This window comes from Carettochelys insculpta, chromosome 1 (assembly GCF_033958435.1).
Source record: "Carettochelys insculpta isolate YL-2023 chromosome 1, ASM3395843v1, whole genome shotgun sequence".
Taxonomy (NCBI): Eukaryota; Metazoa; Chordata; order Testudines; family Carettochelyidae; genus Carettochelys; species Carettochelys insculpta.
In genome coordinates this window covers 12,975,346-12,996,349 of record NC_134137.1, presented here as the reverse complement: position 1 = coordinate 12,996,349, position 21,004 = coordinate 12,975,346, and the positions used below count along the sequence as shown (strand labels likewise).

At 57.7% G+C, this 21,004-nt stretch overlaps 1 protein-coding gene across 3 annotated transcripts in view; it reads right to left on the bottom strand.

Moving 5' to 3' along the window:
• Positions 1-3,804: 3,804 nt before the first annotated feature.
• The window catches only part of PDE2A (phosphodiesterase 2A), a 349,465-nt gene continuing 332,265 nt past the window's right edge, over positions 3,805-21,004 (bottom strand). For all 3 annotated transcript variants that reach the window (XM_075018032.1, XM_075018123.1, XM_074975525.1), the window contains 13 exons: positions 20,111-20,223; positions 19,379-19,456; positions 18,715-18,837; positions 18,219-18,289; positions 16,796-16,918; positions 16,114-16,201; positions 14,788-14,835; positions 14,293-14,367; positions 13,724-13,823; positions 12,976-13,088; positions 12,525-12,563; positions 11,892-11,998; positions 3,805-10,575 (listed from right to left, as the gene is read on the bottom strand). In XM_075018032.1, coding sequence (XP_074874133.1) covers positions 10,347-10,575; positions 11,892-11,998; positions 12,525-12,563; positions 12,976-13,088; positions 13,724-13,823; positions 14,293-14,367; positions 14,788-14,835; positions 16,114-16,201; positions 16,796-16,918; positions 18,219-18,289; positions 18,715-18,837; positions 19,379-19,456; positions 20,111-20,223 — 1,307 coding nt within the window. In that variant the 3' untranslated portion in view covers positions 3,805-10,346. The remainder of the gene's footprint in view (positions 10,576-11,891; positions 11,999-12,524; positions 12,564-12,975; positions 13,089-13,723; positions 13,824-14,292; positions 14,368-14,787; positions 14,836-16,113; positions 16,202-16,795; positions 16,919-18,218; positions 18,290-18,714; positions 18,838-19,378; positions 19,457-20,110; positions 20,224-21,004) is intronic.

Here is a 21,004-nt window from a genome sequence, read left to right as displayed (position 1 = left end):
GGGAGCAGTTTAGGGCTGGGAGGGGTTTAAGCCTGGGGGTGGGGGGGCGGTTTGGGGCTAGGCGGGTTTTAAGCCTGAGGGTGGGAAGTTGTTTGGGGCTGTGAGGGGTTAAGCCTGGGGGGCGGTTTGAGGATGGGAGGGGTTTAAGCCTGGGGGTGGTAGGTGGTTTGGGGCTGGGAGGGGTTAAGCCTGGGGGTGGGGGGTGGGGGGGAAATCAGGGTTTATAAAAACAATTTTCCCACAGGGAGAGCCTCCATAATGCCCCCCCCCAGGTGTTAATTTCCTTGGGTCACAAAGTCTTACGGTGCCGGCAACATGGGTCACTGTCTGGAAAAGGTTGGGAGCCGCTGGTCTAGACCATCCCTGCTAGATGTCTAGCTCACCTGCTCTTCAGCATCGCCATTGACGGATGCTCCACAGCAGGCGTCAGCGAGGGCAGAACGGATCTGAGTGCATCTCGTGGGCTTGCCACCGGCCGAAGCAAACACTTGTGAGCTTCTTTTTCCTATGCCCCTGAGGTGCTCCTCAGTGGTGGTTAGCTTGTGCCAAGCCCGGCTGTACAAGATCATTCTGTACCTGGCTTCCTGTGCACGGTCTTGGTATGTAGCTGATGCAGTGGGTCTTTGCCCACAAAGCCTATATGCCAATAAATCTGTTAGTTTATAAGGTACCACAGGACTTCTTGTTGTTTTTGCGGATACAGCCTGACACGGCCACCTCTCTGATGCTTGGCTGAAATGGCTCCTCTGCCCACTCTGGTGCAGCCAGCCAGACACCACACAGTGGTTGCCCTCCCCAGAAGTGGCTGCATTTCAGTAGCGCTGCCTGAGCAGCTTGTGAAGTGAAATGCTTCTTATGTGGTTGTAATCGCTGGGCCCTTGTGTGGGCCCAATGGATGCTATCAGCTGTGTGCTCCGCAATTAACCTGGGCCTGTGGAAATGCCTCTGGAGTTTGTTTAATTTGACAGGATAGTTTACAAGTAACTTTAGGAAAAAAAATCACTTGTCTCCAGCACGAGGCTGAGTGAACAAGCAACTCAGCTAAGCTGAAGGGGCAGCGGCTTCCCACGTGTTTAGGCATTGTGGAGACAAGCCAGGGTTACTGTGAGACCCAGGATCTCACCTGGGGCTGTCACGAACCCAGAGCAGATTCGGCCTCCAGATTGTCCCACGACGCAGTGGGTAGGGCCCCTCCGCCTGTACCATGTGTGGGGTGATTCTGAACCTCTGTAAGCTCTGCTAACTACTGGGCCTTAAGGGTCTGTTTGCTGTTGGGGATTTGTGTCCACTTCATTCGGGCCTCAGCTATTATCAGAGGGGCTAGTCCATTTCGTGGCACGCCCGCATGAGCCAGCACATATCAGCCTCCATGCTGGCTATTTCCTCCCACAACGGAAGCAGGGATAGAAGTCACAACTTCTGGCTCTGAAAGGTCAGGGTCGTAGCACATGACATACAAGAAAATCTCCTTTCTGCAAAAAGCGGTATTGGGTCTAGGACACCTAGTGGAGAAGCGCTGATTTCACCTGCAGAGGACCAGAATGTACATGTACAGCAGCCGGCGTGTAACTTTTCAGACATGTTAGGCCTTACTCTATACTGTCCAGTGGCGGTAGCAGCTATGCGTCTGATGGGCTGTGATACCAGTCAGGTAACATTGAGTTACTGCACAGAAGCCTCCCCAGGGGTCTGGCTGGCGGGTCTGGACCACAGCCTCTCACTGATCACCATATCTGGGGTTGGGAAGGAATTTCCCACCCCCCCAGGCCAGATTGACAGAGGCCCTGGTGGGATTTGACCTTCCTCTGCAGCATAGGGGGGGGCGGCACAGGTCAGTTGCAGGTCTGAGCTATTGTAGATGGTGGAGTCTTGGGCACTTATCAGCATGATGTGAGGACATCAGTAACTCAGCCAGATCTTTGGGGTCTATTTCAGGTGCGGCTGGTGAGGCTCTGTGGCCTACAACGGGCAGCCGAGACAATCATGACAGTCCCCTGTGATCTGAAAGGCCACCAGTCCCGGGCAGGGGCTCTCACCCTTTCCAGACAGCTGTGCCCCTTTCAGGAGTTTGATCTGTCTTGCGTACCCTGGTTTACCTCCCTTAAAAACAACTTGTTTACAAAGCCAGGCTTAAATATACAGAAGCGTTGCAGTGGGCTGTTCCTGGCAAATTGCTTCACGTCTCAGTTTTACCACGGAATTATAAAATGAATCGATTGGCATATAAATATTGTACTTACATGTCTGTGGCTAGTCTATAGAGCAGCATGAACAAGTCTGATTTCCCTAGTGCTTTTTATGTAGCCTGTTGGAAAACTTGGCAAATCGCTAGATTAGTTGATGGACCCCCTTGGAAGACCTCTTTGTACCACCACATCTCCCTGGTTGAGAACCACTGACCAAAGAGGCACAGGATCCGTCAGCGTTTCCATTAGCAAGTGTGATGTTATTGGAGTTTTAAAAGGAGCACGAGAAACACTCCTTTAACCACTGTCCTATGTTTGCACCATATCCGGTGCTGAGGGCCAAGTGAAGTGTGGAACGTAAGCCTGCAGCTCACTGACTCTGTTTATGCTGCTTGTGTATCTGTGTTGTTCTGTATGTGAAATCACAAGAGTGGCTCTGTGCTTGCATTAGAAATGGTATAGTGCTGGGTCCCCCCCCAGCCAGGTGACGGTGGGCTGAACAAAGGCACTGCCCCAGCAGACTCCAGCCGCAGGAATTTGGCTGAGACGTGTCATCTGGGAAGCTGCCAATGGCAGAATGCCCCAAAAAGGAAAGGGCAGGCGACCTAAGGAGGTGGTTCTCCACTGTATACATGACAAAAAGCAGGAACTCCCCTCCACGTGGGCAAAAGTCTACAGAAGACACTGGCCCTCGCTATTTTGTCCTCAGCCTCCATCTTGTCTGCAGTTAGCAAAAACATCTCCGCTATGAACAAAGCCTGAATGGCCTGCGGACCCATCCCACAAAGGGTGTATTTCCAGAGACTTTTTAAGGTAGCAGTCTACATCACCTGCTGTAGCCTGCACCAAGAGATGTATGATTGATGTATGTAATGTGTCACTTTAACCATTTTTCTCTCTCACCCTGTTCTTTCTTTCGATTTTTAGATGCTAAAGGATTGGCCCAGCGTGCTATTTTCAGTAAAATCCAAGTATATATTGACCTGGAAATGTGGCTGGACCTTCTGGGGAATGGAAAGACCTGTTTGGATTTGGTGAGATTGGTTTTCATACGCTCTCATCTGTGTAAGGAGGGATACTGGCTGGGGCATCAGAGAAGCTGGAGATCCTGAGGGATTTGCTTGTGAAACCCCTCGCTGGCCAGGAAGGCAGCTGAGGTGCTCTTTGTGACTGATTTGGTTTGCCTTATAATGGAAGACCCTAGTCTGGGGCTGTAAGTGGCCTGGCTTTAAGCAATTTGCCCAGGTTTGGTTCTCTCAGCAGTGCCTGAGAAATCTCCTGTATATTACACCAAGTAACAAGACAGACTGCAAACACAACTCCTTGAACTGCCTTGGAGACCTAGTGAAGCCCTGGCTGGGCTGGACCTGTTGTCTCCAGGCAGCTGTGTCCCAGCACCACCCGACTGACTGAAAAGAAAGAAAAGTACCTCTTGTGTGACCAGCACCACTGCTGGCTGTTTCTTGGGAATCTGCCCCCCAGAGTGGACACAGGCCAGAGCCTCTTTTGCTGAGACATGGTACATGGAAACATCAGGCCCTGTGCCCTGTCATCGAAACACCCAGAACAGGCCACCTCGTCCCCAGGCAGAAAAAAAACCAGATGCTAGAGATCGGTGTATGAAATTTATTAGGAAAAATATTCCCCTTTTCCCCCTTCACAACTACTCAAGGGAGGAAAAAAAAATGAAACCCCAGAACAGCCAATGTAAGAAGGCAGAAAAGCTGGAAAATAAGTCACGCGCACACACACACACACGCTAGGTAAGAGAACCCCTGCGAACCAGACGTGCTTTACAATATCTACAGGTGGCTATGTACACAGGAGAGCAAGAAACGGAACCACACATGCGTTCACAGCAACGAGGAGCCCAGCAAGCGTGCAAAACACGGCCACAACTTTGAAACAGCCATTTCACATTTGGGTTTGGTTTGTCGTCTCCGATTTATACAGCACTGGGGGGGATCTGGTGGCATCTATGCAGGAGGGTGGGCACACAGGCACATCTGGGCCCCCTCCCTCTTCTTTTGTCCTGGCCTGTGGATGGAAGGAAGGGGGCACCTTGTGTAGGTCTGCTGACAGCTCTGGCTTCGTTTGCAGGAAAGGATTGCAACAGGCCAGGACCAGGCTGCAGGAAAAACATGCTGATGGACGTGCGTAAGGTAGCGGCAATGGTGTTCTCGAAGGGCGAAATCAGGCCAGCACAAGTTCTACACACATATGTAATCCTCAAACTACAGGGTGAACGTCTCTCATCCGGCACCCTTGGGATCTGACCGGTGCCAGATCAGAGCAGCATTACCAACGTTTTCGCTGCTTGCTGAGCTCTTCCAAGACATTGAGGGGTAGATTACATCGAAATAACAGCCCAGAACACTGAGAGCCAGGACCAGTAGCTGGAAACAAACTTTATGGGACTGCAGGAAAGTTGGCCGCACCCATGATAAGCGGTCATCTGTCTAATCAGATTACAGAATTTGCCAGATGAAAGAGGATCAACCTGCAGTGATTCTGTGAGAATTATCCACAGCGGTGAATTTCACCTGTTGGTTTTTCCTTACACATCCTCAGCAGAGACAAAAGAGACAAACTTGTCCCACCGTTTTGTTTTTTTTTCCCTCAGGCCCCTTTTCCATCCTGCTACCAATGGCTAAATCAGACCCTTAGAAATTATCCTTAAAGCCAAATTCCTGCAAGTTTACAGATGCCACAAACCTTTGTTCTTCCCCCAGTGGAAGCTGGAGTGTTGTTATATAATATCCCATTCACACACAATGGCTATAATACAATGCAGTAGTTAAAATTAATGCCAAGCACTTCCAGATACAATAGAAGAGAGAGTAACAATCAGAGAAAAAAAATTTTAAGTGTTTTTTTCTTTTTTAAGGGGTTTTTAATTTTTTTCCCATTTCTTTGCTATCTTCCCCTCTGCAAATACTTACAGTTGTTCTAAGAGGGATTCCGGTAGAAAGAAAGAGCCGTATTCCTATACAAAGCTATCAGGCAATGTTCACATTTAGTAATTACACAAGATCCTACAGATAGGTTTATACAAAGCATCTTTCTAAAGGCAACTCCGAATAGGTAAGGCAAATGAATACATGTTTTCGGTTAGCATCTTTGTCTTCAGAGTTTCCCTGCACACACTGGCACACACAACATTTAGTCAAAGAAACGTACAATTTAAAGAAATACCCCGAGGAAAACCGGTATGGAGCCCCAATCCACCGGGACTCCATAGCGTGACCCAGTGCGTGGTTGCTGGATGCTGCACAGGGCAGGAATGGATGAGGCCTGTGTGTCAGTGAAAAACTAGCTCTTCCTACAATTCCACTCCTGTGCTCATCCACCTGCCGAATCTAGACTTCCCCGCCCTTCCTCGCCAGTTAAATAATCTGGCCGCTGCAGACACTGATTCACTTTGGTAGCCCTTGCCAGCTGAGGCTTTCAAAGCCTGAGTAATGGGTCACAGCCTCAGAGCAGCTCCTGTGAGATGAGGGAGTCATGGATGGGGAAACTGAGGCACAGCAAGAGACAGAGTGATTTGCCTGAGGTTATGCAGAGAGTTGGCGGTGAAGCCAAGAACAGCAGCCTCATTTTGGATGCGAGCTGCTCCTCTAAATACCAGCCCCCCTCTTTGTCCCCATGCTGGGATGAAACCCTGTTGTATGCTCGCCAGGACACGATCCCCTGGCTGCTGCATTTACCAGCTGTCCCTCTCATGGGCCTGGGATTTGCCTCACTTTACAACACGGCTGAGTCAAACTGTCTCAGGTTAAACATGCCCAGCCGCTCCTGCCGCTCATCGGCCATAGGTTTTAAGGCCAGCCCAGACTGTTGTGCTCATGGCGCCTGGCTTCCGGCGTTATCCACCAGAGAACTGACTCTTGGTGCCTAGAACCACTCAGCAGTGAGCACACATCTTCTCTGGGGCTAGATTAGCCATCCAGAAAAGTTTTTTATGTGCACTGGGGCCTGCAGGAATGTGCATCGCTGGTAGAAACAAAACCTGAACAGCTAGGTGGTCCTGGCCTTTCTCCTGAGCGGCTGCACGTACACCCAGCTGACAGGGAACATTACCATTCAGTCACAGAAAAGGCACCTTCCCACGTCACAAAGACTTGTCTATGTCTCTCACCCCGCCAGTGGGCAAGGACTCCTTGCAGCCGCGTAGGTATTGGATAGCTTTGGTCGGGCGTCGCCAGGCTTGCTAGGTCGAAAGGTGCTGCTTGAGTAAAGGGAAGGGCCTGGTTTCTGTGAAATGCATCCCCCCACTGCAGAAGGCTCTTGCAAGGCCTGGGGCTTGTTTTTACCTCCCAAGTGGAGTTTAGGATCATAGAATCCCAGGGCTGGAAGGACCCTCAGGAGGTCATCTAGTCCAGCCCCCTGCCCACAGCAGGACCAACCCCCACTAAAGCAGCCCAGCCAGGGATTTGTCGAGCTGGGACTTAAAAACCTCTAGGGACAGAGATCCCACCACCTCTCTAGGCAACGCATTCTGGCACTTCACCACCCGCCTGGGGAAGGATTTTCCCCATATCCAGCCTAGATCTCCCCCGCCCGCCACAACTTGAGCCCATTGCTCCTTGTTCCATTATCACTCTGAACGGCGGAGCTGTAACACTTGATCCTAGCTGTAAAAAGGCTGAGAAGCAAATATACACATATCACATAGAGCTGGCAGGAACCTCAAGAGGTCATCTCACAGCAGGACTTATCACAATCCCTGACAGATTATTTTTGTTTAAACCTAACCTGCCCCAGACCTTTGGCAGGCTGCCTCAAGGACTGAGCTCATCCACCCTGGGTTTATAAGGTCAATACGCTAATCCCTGAGCTATCACTTTCCCCTGCTTATTGCTCCTCTGCTAGCAAATCCCCCCAGGCTCTTCTGTAGACTAAAGAAGCCCAAATCCCTCAGCCTCTCCTCATAGGTCTTGTGCTCCAGCCCCTCAATCATTTTTGTTGCCCTCCGCTGGACTCGCCAATGGCTACGTCTACACGTGTATGCTACATTGAAATAGCTTATTTCGATGTAGCGACATCCAAATAAGCTATTTCGATGAATAACGGCTACACGTCCTCCAGGGCTGGCAATGTCAACGTTCAACTTCGACGTTGGGCAGCACCACATCGAAATAGGCGCTGCGAGGGAACGTCTACATGCCAAAGTAGCACACATCGAAATAAGGGTGCCAGGAACAGCTGCAGACAGGGTCACAGGGCGGACTCAACAGCAAGCCGCTCCCTTAAAGGGCCCCTCCCAGACACAGTTGCACTAAACAACACAAGATCCACAGAGCCGACAACTGGTTGCAGACCCTGTGCATGCAGCATGGATCCCCAGCTGCCACAGCAGCAGCCAGAAGCCCTGGGCTAGGGCTGCTGCACACGGTGACCATAGAGCCCCGCAGGGGCTGCAGAGAGAGCGCCTCTCAACCTCTCAGCTGATGGCCGCCATGGAGGACCCTGCTATTTCGATGTTGCGGGACGTGGATCAGCTACACGGTCCCTACTTCGACGTTCAACTTCGAAGTAGGGCGCTATTCCCATCCCCTCGCCGCCTAACGTCGATTTCAACTTCGAAATAGTGCCCAACACGTGTAGCTGTGACGGGCGCTATTTCGAAGCTGGCGCTGCTACTTCGAAGTAGCGTGCACGTGTAGACGCAGCCAATGTGTCCACATCCTTTCTGTAATGAGTGAGGTCCAATATTGGACATGATATTCCTGATGTGGCCTCACCAATGTTAAATAAAGGGCAACAATCACTTCCCGAGATCTGCTGGCAATGCTCCTACTAACACAGCCCAATATGCCATTAGCCTTTTTGGCTACCAGGGCACACTGTTGACTCATGTCCAGCTTCTCATTCACTGTGATCCCCAGGTCCTTTTCTGCAGGACAGCTGCTTAGCCAGTCGGTTCCCAGCCTGGAGCAGTGTTAAGTGGGCATGTAGTGTCATGGGCTAGTGTCAGCACTCCAAAGAGGACGAATTTCACTCCTAGGAAGAGCCACCAGTGATTCATTTGGATCGGTGCCGCTTGCCATGTCAGAGACCCTGGCCCACCCCAGGCCTACGTCCATGCTCATTGGTGTGGGTAGAACCTGGTTCTCTGGACTTGCTACAGAAACGACACAGGAGCAGCTGGTAACACCTGGCCACGTTCTCTTTGGAGCCGCTTCTGCCTCTAGACCCTGCCCATAAGTCTCTTTCCTGTCTATCTGGAGGGGCTGAGGCAGCAGTTAGCACGTGGGCGTCTAAGCCAGAAAGGGCAGAGCTGAGGGAGATCTTGGATCTGGGGTTCTGGTCTGTCTTGCGGTGCTGGGGGCTAACTCATAAGCTCAGACCTGGCTCTCAACTTTCCTAACCATTGGGGCAGCTCAGAGGAGGGTGTTGAGCCAGGACCCTCTCTGATACAGGGGTCAGAAAGTCTTATCGGTTCAGGGAGCCCAGCTCACTCCAAAGGCAAGACATAGTCCTCAGCTGGGGATGTCCTTCTGCACCTGCTCCTCGGCTCACTTCCTTGCCTTCTGCAGACAGCCTGTTTACGCCTTCAGTTGGGAGACGAAGGAGTATGTGGGTCTTAGAGATGTGAGCCCGTTTCCACAGAGTGCCCTTGTGAGAAAGACCCAGGCTGGGCATGAAGAAAAGTGAGAAAGCAGCAGACTGGCCTCTCCACAGAGTGAATTCCCCAGGGGAACAGCTGTGGAGAAACCCTGGTCTTACTGGAGTCAATGGCCTGGCAAGTAACTTGGGCTGGGGCAGAGGTGACCACTAGTACCGTGATGCCAACCAGCCCCTTTTATCTGGTCTGCTGGGCCCTGACTGGCCCCTTCCATTCCTGGCCCTTCGAGGCACCGGTCAGAGCACTAGTGCAGGCTGGGAATTTGCAGGGCACACATGAGCACTGGCACGTGGCTGGGAATTTGCTGGACACCCACGGGCACTGGAGACTTCTCTTTCATAGCATCTAAATGGCTCATCTCCATTGACCAGGTTCCAGTTACAAAGGCCACGATGGGCCAAGATGCAGCCGCTGGGGAAAATGCTTCTCGGACCAACATAATTACACCATGGCCCACAATGATCTTCATCCCTCATAGGGCTTGGCCCAGGACTCCCAGCATGCCGAGCTCCATCTGGGCCAAGATGCAAGGCATGCTGGGAGCTGTAGTTCTCACCGGCTGCCCTGAGAGTCAGCTGGCTGGAGCTGGGGCCCACCATGGGTAGCACAGTGCTCTGCCTTGATGTAGAGGGACGCACGTCTGCTTACCCCAGGCCTGACCCTGCCTCTGCCCCCGCCACCTCCTCTGCACTCAGTGCAGGCCACCTGGGCACGTCCACCACCACAAGGCGGCAGGAGGCATCTGGCTCTGGATCTGAGCACAGAGCCTGCGCTTAGGAGAACAGGACCAGTCACGCCTGAGTGCCTGGAGATTGGAAAAACGCTCTTCAGAGCCCCGGTAGTGCTGCCAGCCTGATGTCCCTGCAGTGGAGACCCGGGTTCTACCAGCCCCACTGCTCTGCAGGGCAGAGAGAACCCAATACCTGCAGGCATGTTCACAGGGCCAGTGTCATGCGAACCATGTCCCTCCCCTGCTCCTGCCCCACGGGCCATGTTCCTCCCCCAGTCAATAGCCAGCCCCTGGGAAAACACTTTCCCCTGCCCCCAAGCAGCCAGGGGCTAGACCCTCCATGTCGACGGGCCCGAGGGCTGGCTGGGAGGGGACTGGCCATGGAGTGCATCCTGAGAACCGGGTCTGGGAACTCCTGACCCTGGCTCAGCCCTTTCTGTTCCCAGCCCAGAAACTGAGCCGGGGGCGCCAAGTCCAGCGAGGGCGCCCATACACAGGGTGATGGGGCAAGTGGGTTTGTTTCAATGTGCAGCAAAAGGAGTCCAAGAATAACCAACTGAAAAGGGCAAGGGGACGAGAGTCTGGCAGAGCCTCCCCTGGTGTGATTCAGCTGCCGGTCTGCCGCAGGGCTCGGCCAGGCACAGGGCCTGGGTGCGAGGTGCGGGGACTGCAGCGAACGGGCTGGGCTCAGATTTATCCAGACCGGCTCCCTCTTTCCACAGGATCCAGGAAGGCAGTGAGAAGAGGCCGCCTGGGTTTGTCTCTCCGTCACCACCCTGCCCCCCCGACCCTGATGAGACCCTCATTGCGCCAGCGTCTCCATGTGCCCCTCCGTGTCCAGGCAGCCGTTCATCTTGGCGCTCTCCAGCCCCATGCCCTGCAGGTCGTACTCCTCGTCCAGGAAGTCCAGCGAGTTGTTGCTGGGGAGGCCCCGGATGGTGAATTTGTGAGACACTTTGGTCCACTGCTCCCTGTTGCTGGCCACCCTCTCGTACAGCTCGGTGGCTTTCGGGAACAGCTCCTGCAGCAGCCTGGGGGACAAGGAAAGTGCCCGTCACTGTGGCGGCAGCCGGCTGGTGTGCCGCAGGCCTGGAGGTTGCCTACGGGGTCAGGATTGCACCGTGCTGGATGCTGGCAAGGGAGGTGCCTCATGGAGTGCTCGCCGCAGGGCAGAAAACAAATGGGCACTGGACTGGGAACAGGACCCTGTCCAGGTAGGTGGCTTGGGCTGGGGCAGAGAAAGCCAGACTTCCTACTCCTGGCTTCACCCGGACCTGGCCACTAGTACGGCAGCACCAGCCAGCACTTTTTATTTAGTCTGCTGGGCCTGGATTGGTCCCTGCCTGTCTCCAGCCCTTCTAGATGCTGGAGGACCAGCACTCACTGGTTCTGCCTGCGGCTGATCATAGGAGGCCTCTCTAGGCAACCGCTGGAGGCCTGAACTCACTGCTCTTCCCTTCCAGATGGATATCCCTCCCATCCCAGAGACGGAGTCACTGCCCCCTGCTGCACCTGCAAGATCCCAGCCCAGGGGGCCTGGGTAAGCAGGCTGTCCTGCTGCAGCTTAGGCGCTGCCCTCCATGCTGGTGGCTGTGTGTGCCCACGAGAGAGGAGAGATCCCCAATGCCATGGGACCCAGTGCCCCTCCGGCACAGGGTCTGATTACTGCCCCGGAATCCAGTGCTCCCATGGCACAGGGGTTTGATCACTGCCCTGGAATCCAGCATCCCCACACACACCTGGGTCTGAGCACTGCCCTGGGATCCAGCGTCCCCATGGCACAGGGGTCTGATCACTGCCCTGGGACCCGGCGTCCCCTCCCCTCCTGGCGGGGGGTGGGGGGGTCTGATCACCGCCCTGGGACCCAGAGCCTCCCACATGGCACAGGGGTCTGATCACTGCCCTGGGACCCGGTGTGATGGTCTGATCACTGCCTTGGGACCCAGCACCCCATGGCACAGGGGTCTGATGACACTGGGCCCTGTGGGTGTTTCTAAAAGCACCTGGCATGAGCCACAGCGACAGCACAGTGTGACAGACACCACCCACCAGCGAGCGCCCAGTGAGGCTTGTGCGCAGCTGGGCCTGTGTGTGTCTGTGCGGGGGAGTGGGCTAAACCAGATCCAATGCCCAGGGCTGTGTGTATGAGCAGAAGGGAGGGTGGTTAAACAGGATGCAATATCCAGGGCTCTGCATGCATGTGGCAGTGGGGGACAGGAACGGTGACACAGATGATGCCCAGGCCTGTGTGTATGTGTGTCTGCTGGGCACCATGTGCCTCCGGGGGCACTGTTCCTTGGCTGAGCCCCTCCCCTGCCCTGCAGCCAGCCCCCAGCCCGGGCCTCACTTGTAGATGGGCATGGCGATGTGCTCCATGAAGCTGATCTGCAGCTCGGGGATGTAGGCCTTCTCCCGGTCCATCATCTCCATGGGGCGGTTGCCCATGGCTTTCTCCTGCAGAGAACAGGCACAGGGGAAGTGACCTTCCAGTCCCAGCTTCCTTCTCTCTGCCTGCCCCTTAGCCAGCAATCCCAGCCCACAGGAGCACACAGCCCCACGCAGGGAAGTGCAGAGGGCCAGCCACAGGCCTGTGTTCTGCCTCTGTCTGGGGTGCTGGAGGGAGGCTGGCAGGTGACTGGGGCAGCCCAGAAGTTACAGGCACGCACACACAGCTGGCATCTGGCGAGCCCCATGATGACAGCCAAGCCAGCGCCTGTGTGAAGGGCCGCAGCTGAGTTGAGCCCAGTCTGCGGCCGGAGGGAGGGTTCCCTGATCCCAGGCAGGCTGAACGGCCCCTTGGGACAGGCTCAGCAATGCCAAACTCCCCTGTTGAGTCCTACTGAAACACCAGCTGCACTGGGCATCAGATGCCCTGGACTGAGAGCCAACCTCAGCGCTCTCCGGCTGGCCCGGCAGCCCGGACAGGGGAGCGAATGGATGCAAGCCAAGACAGACCCTCTAGAGGGGTTAATTTCCATACCAGATCTCCCTGGGAGAAGAACTCCTTGTAGATCAGCTCCTGTGAAGGAAAGGCCATGGGTGACGTGGGTGTCTGACCACTGCCCGCCCCCAGCTCCTCTGCCCCCTCCACTGTCAGCACAGTGCAGGGCACCCCCCATGAGACGCAGGGCCCTCTGGCATCACTGGATACACCCTCCCAACCTGAAGGTCTCCCTGTGCCACAGCACTCAGTGGCGTTACAGGGCAGTAGAGGCAGAGCCAGCTAACAGAGCTCTTTCCTGCGGCAATGCAGGCTGGACCTGTGGAACTCACTGCTGCAGGAGGCCTCCTGCCTGCCATCCTCTGGGGGGTGCTGGATCCCAGTGCCACATCTGAGTGTGGCTGGAGACACCGAGGCCACGAAGGGCCCCAGGCTGGGCCCTGCCACTCACGCAGAGCAGGGAGCCCATGCTGGCACTGCCAGTACTCACAGCGATCTTCCGGGTGGTTTTCCACCCCTTGGTCTGGTCCGAGAGGTCGCAGGAGGTCATGAGCAGGCAGAGCAGCAGGCTGTGGTGCTGCTTGTTCTTCGGGTCATAGCCGACTAGGGAAGGAAGCCGGATGCATCATGAGTCGCTGGACGCCCGCGGGTCAGATCCAGGGTCGTGCTGCTGAGATCTCAGCCCTAGGGCCAGCGCCCCTCTCCCCAGCCTGCGCCGGCTGCAGCAGAGCAAGTGCCCCTTGCCAGCCCAACGTGCTTAGGGATGGAAAAGCTGCTCACGCTCAGCTCTACAAGGGGTTCAGGAGCCCAACTCTCCTGGGTTTCGGAGGGAGTTAGGAGCCTTCGAATGGCCTTTGCAGGGCTGAATGGCTGCAGAAGCTGTTGCAGGTGCCTGCCAGAGGACGGACAAGGTGGAGCTGAAATCTGAACCCCCAGCATCCAGGGGTGCTGCCCTCGGGGCGTTCTCAGGGGTGCCAGGACACAGTGCAGGAGTTAAGGTGTGAGTGGTCACTGCCCCCCAGTGCTCAGAGGAAGAATTACACCACCCAGATTTCCCCTGGACCAGACCCTCTACTTTCAGAGCCAAACTGGGGACTGCTGAGGTCTGCTGCTGTTTCTAACCACAGGCCCCCAAATGCTTTCCTGCTCTAGCTGTAAACCACACTGGAGCCCTCAGATGGCTGCTGGCTGCCTCCCGGGGACAGACTCCAGCCTCCGCACGCATCGGCTGCCTTTACCTTCCGCCATCTTCTGCAGGTCCTTGAAGATTCGCAAATGGTGAGCGAGATCCGTGGCCAGAATAATGTCCCGCATCAGATCCAGCATCCGCTGGTAATCCTGCAAGGCCGATCGCACCGGGGCTGAGCACCGATTGACTCGGGGACCACCATATACTCAGTGGCCTGGTCAGCTCAGGGGGGTCAAGGAACTCAACCAAGGTCACCAAAGGATGCAGTGGCATGGCGGGGAATAGGACCTACAGACCCTGTCTCCTCGTCTAACCACTAGACCGCACTTCCTTCCACCCTGCAGTCCACCTACAGCCTAATTCAGGGCAGAAGCAGAAACCCTTTCGCTCCTGAGCGGCCCCACCCAGAAGAGGAACTGACTTAGCACAAGCCTGGCATCCAGTAGCACTGTGTGACCAGCCCGGGGGACAGGGAGTGCTCTGCATAGGACACAGCACAGAGGGGGCAGCCGGGGTCACCTGGGGTCAGGGGTGAGGCGCATGGTCAGACCGGGCTGGACTAGCGGAGGGCTGGAGAGAGCTGCGGAGGGAGCTTAGCGCCTGTCCTGCCCCACTCACCTTGCGGGAAAAGTGGTCGAAGATGTTGCAGCCCTGGGTGTTCAGGATGGCGATGGCCTGTGCGAAGTGGTGTCTCTGTGGTGGGGGGAACCGAGGCACAGTGGGAGGGGCTGTGTTCGTGAGAGACCACCGCCCCCATCAGCGTGCGCACCCACCCTGCCTATAGCGACCAGCGGGGAAGGACTCCATGCTCCATACAGCTCTGGGTGTGGATGGCCACGTGGCTGGGTTGTGGGGAAGGCAGGGAGATCCCTGATACCTTCTCTCCTTGCTCCCAATAGGGGGGATTCCAGACCCATCTCTTCAGGGCCCCCATGCTTCCTGGGGACACCAGTGGCAGCCCCCATTCCCCTGCCAGTGCAGAGCTGCACAGGCTGAGAACTGATGCAGCTGTTGCACTGGTGAGCTAGGAAATGGCTGCCAGAGGCAGAGGCTGCCCCTGAGTGCAGCAGGAGAGTGAGGGAACCAGGCCAGACATGGGGGAAGGCCTCTCACCTCCATGACGGAGCCCTCGGAGCTGTACAGCGCTGCTAGGACCGATTTCTGGAAGACAGAGTGGCAGTGAATCAGGAGGATCTCCTGTAACAACCCAGCCTCCCCCCCACGTCTCCTGTAACCCCCCGGCCTCCCCCCCACGTCTCCTGTAACAACCCGGCCTCCCTCCCACGTCTCCTGTAACCCCCCGGCCTCCCTCCCACGTCTCCTGTAACCCCCCGGCCTCCCCCCCACGTCTCCTGTAACCCTCCAGCCTCCCTCCCACGTCTCCTGTAACCCCCCGGCCTCCCTCCCATGTCTCCTGTAACAACCCAGCTTCCGTCCCACGTCTCCTGTAACCCCCCGGCCCCCCCCACGTCTCCTGTAACCCCCCAGCCTCCCTCCCACGTCTCCTGTAACAACCCGGCCTCCCTCCCACGTCTCCTGTAATCCCCCAGCGTCCCCCCGACTTCTCCTGTAACCCCCTGGCCTCCCTCCCACGTCTCCTGTAACCCCCCGGCTTCCCCCCCACGTCTCCTGTAACAACCCGGCCTCTCTCCCACGTCTCCTGTAACAACCCGGCCTCCCTCCCACGTCTCCTGTAATCCCCGGCCTCCCTCCCACGTCTCCTGTAACCCCCCGGCGTCCCCCCCACGTCTCCTGTAACCCCCCGGCCTCCCTCCCACGTCTCCTGTAACAACCCGGCCTCCCTCCCACGTCTCCTGTAACAACCCAGCCTCCCCCCCACGTCTCCTGTAACTCCCCGGCCTCCCTCCCATGTCTCCTGTAATAACCTGGCCTCCCTCCCATGTCTCCTGTAATAACCTGGCCTCCCTCCCACATCTCCTGTAACAACCTGGCCTCCCTCCCACGTCTCCTGTAACCCCCCAGCCTCCCTCCCACATCTCCTGTAACCCCCCGGCCTCTCTCCCACATCTCCTGTAACCCCCTGGCCTCCCTCTCACGTCTCCTGTAACCCCCCGGCCTCTCTCCCACAACTCCTGTAACAACCCAGCCTCCCTCCCACGTCTCCTGTAACCCCCCAGCCTCCCTCCCACGTCTCCTGTAACAACCCAGCCTCCCTCCCACGTCTCCTGTAACCCCCCGGCCTCCCTCCCACGTCTCCTGTAACCCCCCGGCCTCCCTCCCACGTCTCCTATAACCCACCGGCCTCCCTCCCACGTCTCCTGTAACCCCCCGGCTTCCCTCCCACGTCTCCTGTAACCCCAAGGGCTCACTGGCAGATGTCCTGGCCTTTTTAACTGATCTCCGGTACTCCCCTTCCCTCTCTCATCTCCTGTCCCCTCCCGCCCTCCCCAGCAAACGTGCCGCAACCCCCCTCCCTACCGACGCCACTTGGAAGGAGTTATTGGTGCCCCTGTGGTCCAGGTCGTGACACATGCAGGAGATGAACAGGGCGAAGATCTCAATGTCTCTGTGGGGAAAATCACTCGCTGAATGACGGTGGGGAAGGATGGGAGACACACGCCCCTGGCAGCTGCCGCCTCAGCCCAGTCTGAGTGACCCAGCCCCCCGACAGGTCTGCAGCGCTGGGGCTGTGTGAAGCAGCTGACTGCTGCAGCGCCAAGCAGGCGGCCCTATTCCGCCACCACTGGAAGCTGGGGGAGAAGGGTTCCCATCGACCTCTATGGACCTCCTCATGTCAGGCCCGCTTGGGGGCAGAGGTCTCCATGCGTCCCCATCCGGGCTGGACTGCCACCGCTGCTCCGGGGGCCTTGGCACAGGATGCAAGGAGGAACAGAGTGGCAGCCCGCACCGGCCCAGGGCCAGTCCCGACATGTGCTCCATGCTGCGGCCAAGCCCCTGCTCGGCCGGGAGCATGGCACAGAGCCCCCCAGCACCACGCCGGGAGCCCACGGCCACCGGCAGGGAGAGCCCCACATGCTCAAGTGCAGATCACCCACCCAGCTGAGCCGGGAGAGCCACAGGCTTAGGGGTGCAGAGCTGGGGCAGGGCTGGGGGGCTGGTTGCTGGGTCTCAGCCGGAGCCAGAGCCGCCAGCTACTTACTCCAGGTAGTTGACCAGCTCCAGGTTCTTGTAGAGCAGGTAGCAGAAGTGGGAGACGGAGAAGGCGTGCGTCCAGTTGTGATAGGGAGGGTCCCGGTAGCCCTTCTTCACCATCAGGCAGAACCTGGCCGGAGCGAGGGGGAAGGGTGTGAGAATGCAACGTCCTGGGCTCTGGCTGGGTGGGCTGCCCCAAGCTTGACCCAGAGGGCAGCTGGCAGGTGCATGGCAGGGAGCTCCCACCCTTGGGCTGCCTTGTCCTGCTGCTCACAAGGCCTGAGCAGTGCCTCCCTGTGTCGCGTGTTGTCCACATGCCTGTGAGTGCGCATGGACCTGCGTGTCTCTGTACCTGTGAGTGCGCATGGACCTGCGTGTCTCTGTACCTGTGAGTGTGCAAGGACCGGCGTGTCTCTGTACCTGTGAGTGTGCAAGGACCGGCGTGTCTCTGTACCTGTGAGTGTGCATAGACCTGTGTGTTGGTGTGCATGTGTGAGTATGCTGGTGCACATGTGAGTGTGCATGGACCACTGTGTCCATGCACGTGTGAGTGCGCATGGACCTGCGTGTTGGTGCACGTGTGTGTGCATGGGTGAGTATGCATGGACTGGTGTGTCTGTGCAGGTGTGAATGTGCATGGACCTGCGTGTTGGTGCACATGTGAGTGTGCATGAACCTGTGTGTCCGGACATGTGTGAGTGTGCATAGACCTACCGGTCTGTGCACCTGTGAGTGTTCACTGACCTGTGTGTCTGCACGTGTGAGTGCACATGGACCTGCGTGTCTCTGTACCTGTGAGTGTGCATGGACCTGCGTGCTTGTGCATGTGAGTGTGTGGACCCGTGTCTTGGTGCACATGAGCGTGTGTGGACCTGCGTGTCTGTGCACGTGTGAGTGTGCATGGACCTGGTGTCAGTGCACGTGTGCCCTCAGGTGCACCAGTAGAAGTGTGTGTCAGACACTCAGGCTGTGCCATGCCTGGTACCACACCCTGGTACTCCTGGCCTGGACTCCACTGGCCCGGTGCTCCCAGTTCTCACTTGGCAGTCAGTGGCTGCCCATCTCCCAGGGCTCTACTGCTCCACCCCGGCCCAGCCAGGATCGCAAAGCCTCACAGCACCCCGGGGGACGGGTCAGGATCCCGGGTGTCCCCTTGCAGACAGGCAGCCTGATGGACCAGAGCCAGGAGCAGAACCCAGGAGTCCTGGCTCCCCCCACCCCACTGCTCTTTGTTCCCAGTGTGCTAGGTTCTTTGTGCTCCCCTGCCCCAGCACCCCCATAACCCCTTACGGCTGCCCAGCTCCACCTGTGCATTTTCCCTTTTCCAGCTCCAGCTCTGGTATGGTGCACCCCCCCGGGTACAAAGGCGCCCCCTGCTGGGCACACCCTCTCCCCTGCCCGGCCCCCCGCCAAGCCGCATGTGATCCCACCTGGCTAATGTCTGGCGGTCTATTTTGTAGTTGTTGATGAAGTTCATGTCCTGCAGCATGCTCAGGATGGCCTGCGGAGGGAAAGGCAGCTGGGAGCTGGCTGAGAGGGAACTGAGGCGGCCAGGCATGGAGCTAACCCCCGGCCCCGGGGCTGTCGGGCACCCCGCCCCGAACGGGCATGGAGGAGCGGCCTGTCATGCCAGGAAATCTTACCCCCGCTTTGGCACGGAGACAGGGCTGGAGCATGAACTAGTCAAAGGCCAAGGCAGCTCCTTCGTGGGCGGAAGCCCCCTGCTGCCATAGGGCTGGACGCAGGCCCAGGCTGCCTCAGCGACCTCCCTACCCCCATCACCATAGCACTGGACAGCGGGACCTTGCCTAGCACCCAGGGAGGCAGGAGAGCGCTGGAGACGGGAGTAGAGGCACCGAGGGATCTGCCCACGCGGGAGGTGCCAAGGAGCCACCCGCGGGGCCCCGACCCACCGCGGGCACTGACCATGGGCGTGTCGTCCTCGGGCAGCGAGCGCGGCGTGTAGGTGAAATCGGCGAAGCGATAATCGATGTCTTCCACGGGGCAGATCCCGTCACTGAGGAGCTTTTTGTATTCGTCATCCGAGACCTGGGAGGCAAGCCCCGGGGCGGGCCGTTAGCGCCGGGGGGCACAGCCGGGGCCCCTCGCAGCAGCCTCCGACGCAGGCGCATGGTGCTGTGCTGAGAGCCTGGGGCTGGCCTCCTCAATCCTGGAGGTACAGCCTGGGCAGCTGTGGGGCTGGCACCCGGATCTGACCCAGAGGGTGTAAGGGGCTCCTGCACCGTGGCCCATGATACCCAGGGCCTCTCTTCACAGCCTGCCAGCGTGTGGGCCAGCTAGTGCCATTGGGGCAGTCCATGGGCTGCTGCCTCAGGCTCTGCCCTGGGTTACACTGGGGATAAATCCACAGCTCCACCAAGGGGGATGGTCATAGGCCTGCCCCAAAAATGCAGCTGTCTCTGGGGTGGAGCACGGCAGCAACACCGGGTGTGCAGCAGGCCACAGGCCGGGGAGGGCAGTTTAGCCAGGGTGCCCCAGGGCTCCCCATCCCCACCCACAGCTCAGTGCAGCTCTGTTGCTATGGAGACAGCGACAGGCTCCTGCACTGGCTGCCTGACCAGGGCCTGACCTTCATGTGGTACATCATCATTTCATTGGCCACGTGGCTTCGGTACTGGGCTTCATGGACCTTCTTGTAGAGCAGCGACTGGAGGGGAAGGAAGGACAGGGTGGTCAGAGCTCTGGGAGGACTAGATCCGGCTGCCCTTGGCTCTCCCAGGGCCTGGGACGGGGCTCTGTGCGCTCAGCACAAGTAACACAGGCCCCTCAGTTTACCTCAACCTTCATGTTTCCTTCCCTGCCTCCTCCAGCTCAGGCACAGAGTTCTGGGGTGCCCTTGAGCTCCTCCCCCCATTCCCTGATCTCAGCTCACACACACGCACAGCTGGGCATTGCCTTCCACCTCTCCTAGGTACCAAGAGGTGACTGGATTCACTGATGAGCCAGTGTTAGTTAAGTCTCAGCTCTCTACTTCTAACTACGCTCCTTCCTCTGCAGCTGAAATGCAGCTGCCTCTGGAGTGGAACCCACCAGCCGGCACGCAGTCACACACCAGCTCAGGATAGGCGTGGGGTCCATTCGCAGGGAGGTGTTAGGAGGGCGGAACACACTCCTGGCTCACCTCACTCCGCTGAGACAGCCGTACTCTGAAAACATGAGGGCTTGTGGGGAGTCACTGGGTCCCCAGCTGTCCCTGACTTGCTAGTCTCTGCCTCCAGCTCTCCCCAGAAAATGTGACAGCTCTGTAGGCCAGCGCCCGAGCGACAGGAATCCTCCCGTCCCTGGACAACGTCCCACTTACATGGGCGATGCTGATCCCGCAATAGATGGAGAAAGCCGTAGCCAGGTCCTCGTCGAACTTGCTGAACCAAGGCCCGTTGATCTTGTTCACCAGCTCCGCCACCCCGATGACCTCTGGAAAAGCATGAAGAGCCCAGTGAATCAGGGCCTGGGGTGTGGGGGGTGGCTCCTGCTGCAGTGGGCTGGGGACCCCTGAGATTCCCTGGGGGCCCAGCCACATTCCAGCGTGGGTCTGATCGGGGCAGGTGCCAGCGCAGAGGGAGCTGCTCCCACTTGCCTCCCCAGGCTGGTGACTGGTGACTCAGCAGCCCTGTGCGCCAATGACCCGCAAGCCCCAGCGCTGCTCAAGCAAGTTGAGCCGGGAGGAAAGGCCAAAGCCCTGTGTGCAGCCAGCATGGGGCTCTGGGGCTGCAGCCGGCACCTTACAGCAGCCTGGCCCACTGAGGGCGCTCTATGGGGGGGCACAGGGAATCTGCCGAGTTCACACCCTTTGTGCCCGGCCATCTGCCCTGCGGTGGGCTCCTGCCCTGACCCTCCCACGAGCAACCACACAGCCTCGATCCTCCCCCCCGAGCACTGCAGAATAGCATGGGCCGCCCCAGGGCTCGGTGATACCGGCGAGTAAAGCTGCTCACTGAGAGCCGCCCCACAAGGCTGCCACTGCCATCAAACGCCGTCCCACCCCAGGGCTCCCGCTAATGTTTTCCATGCAGGGCAGAATGAGTGTTGTTATGTGCACCCAGGCCGTGTGCATGTGCACCGCCAGTGGAAACTTGATGCCGGCTGTGTGCGTTCTGCTAATCCGCTGGGTGGTGCCGGACTCTCTCCTGGGCGGCTGCCCAAGCGCTCAGTTTCCCAGGATCCCTGCCCACCGCGAGCAATGAGCCAGTCCCAG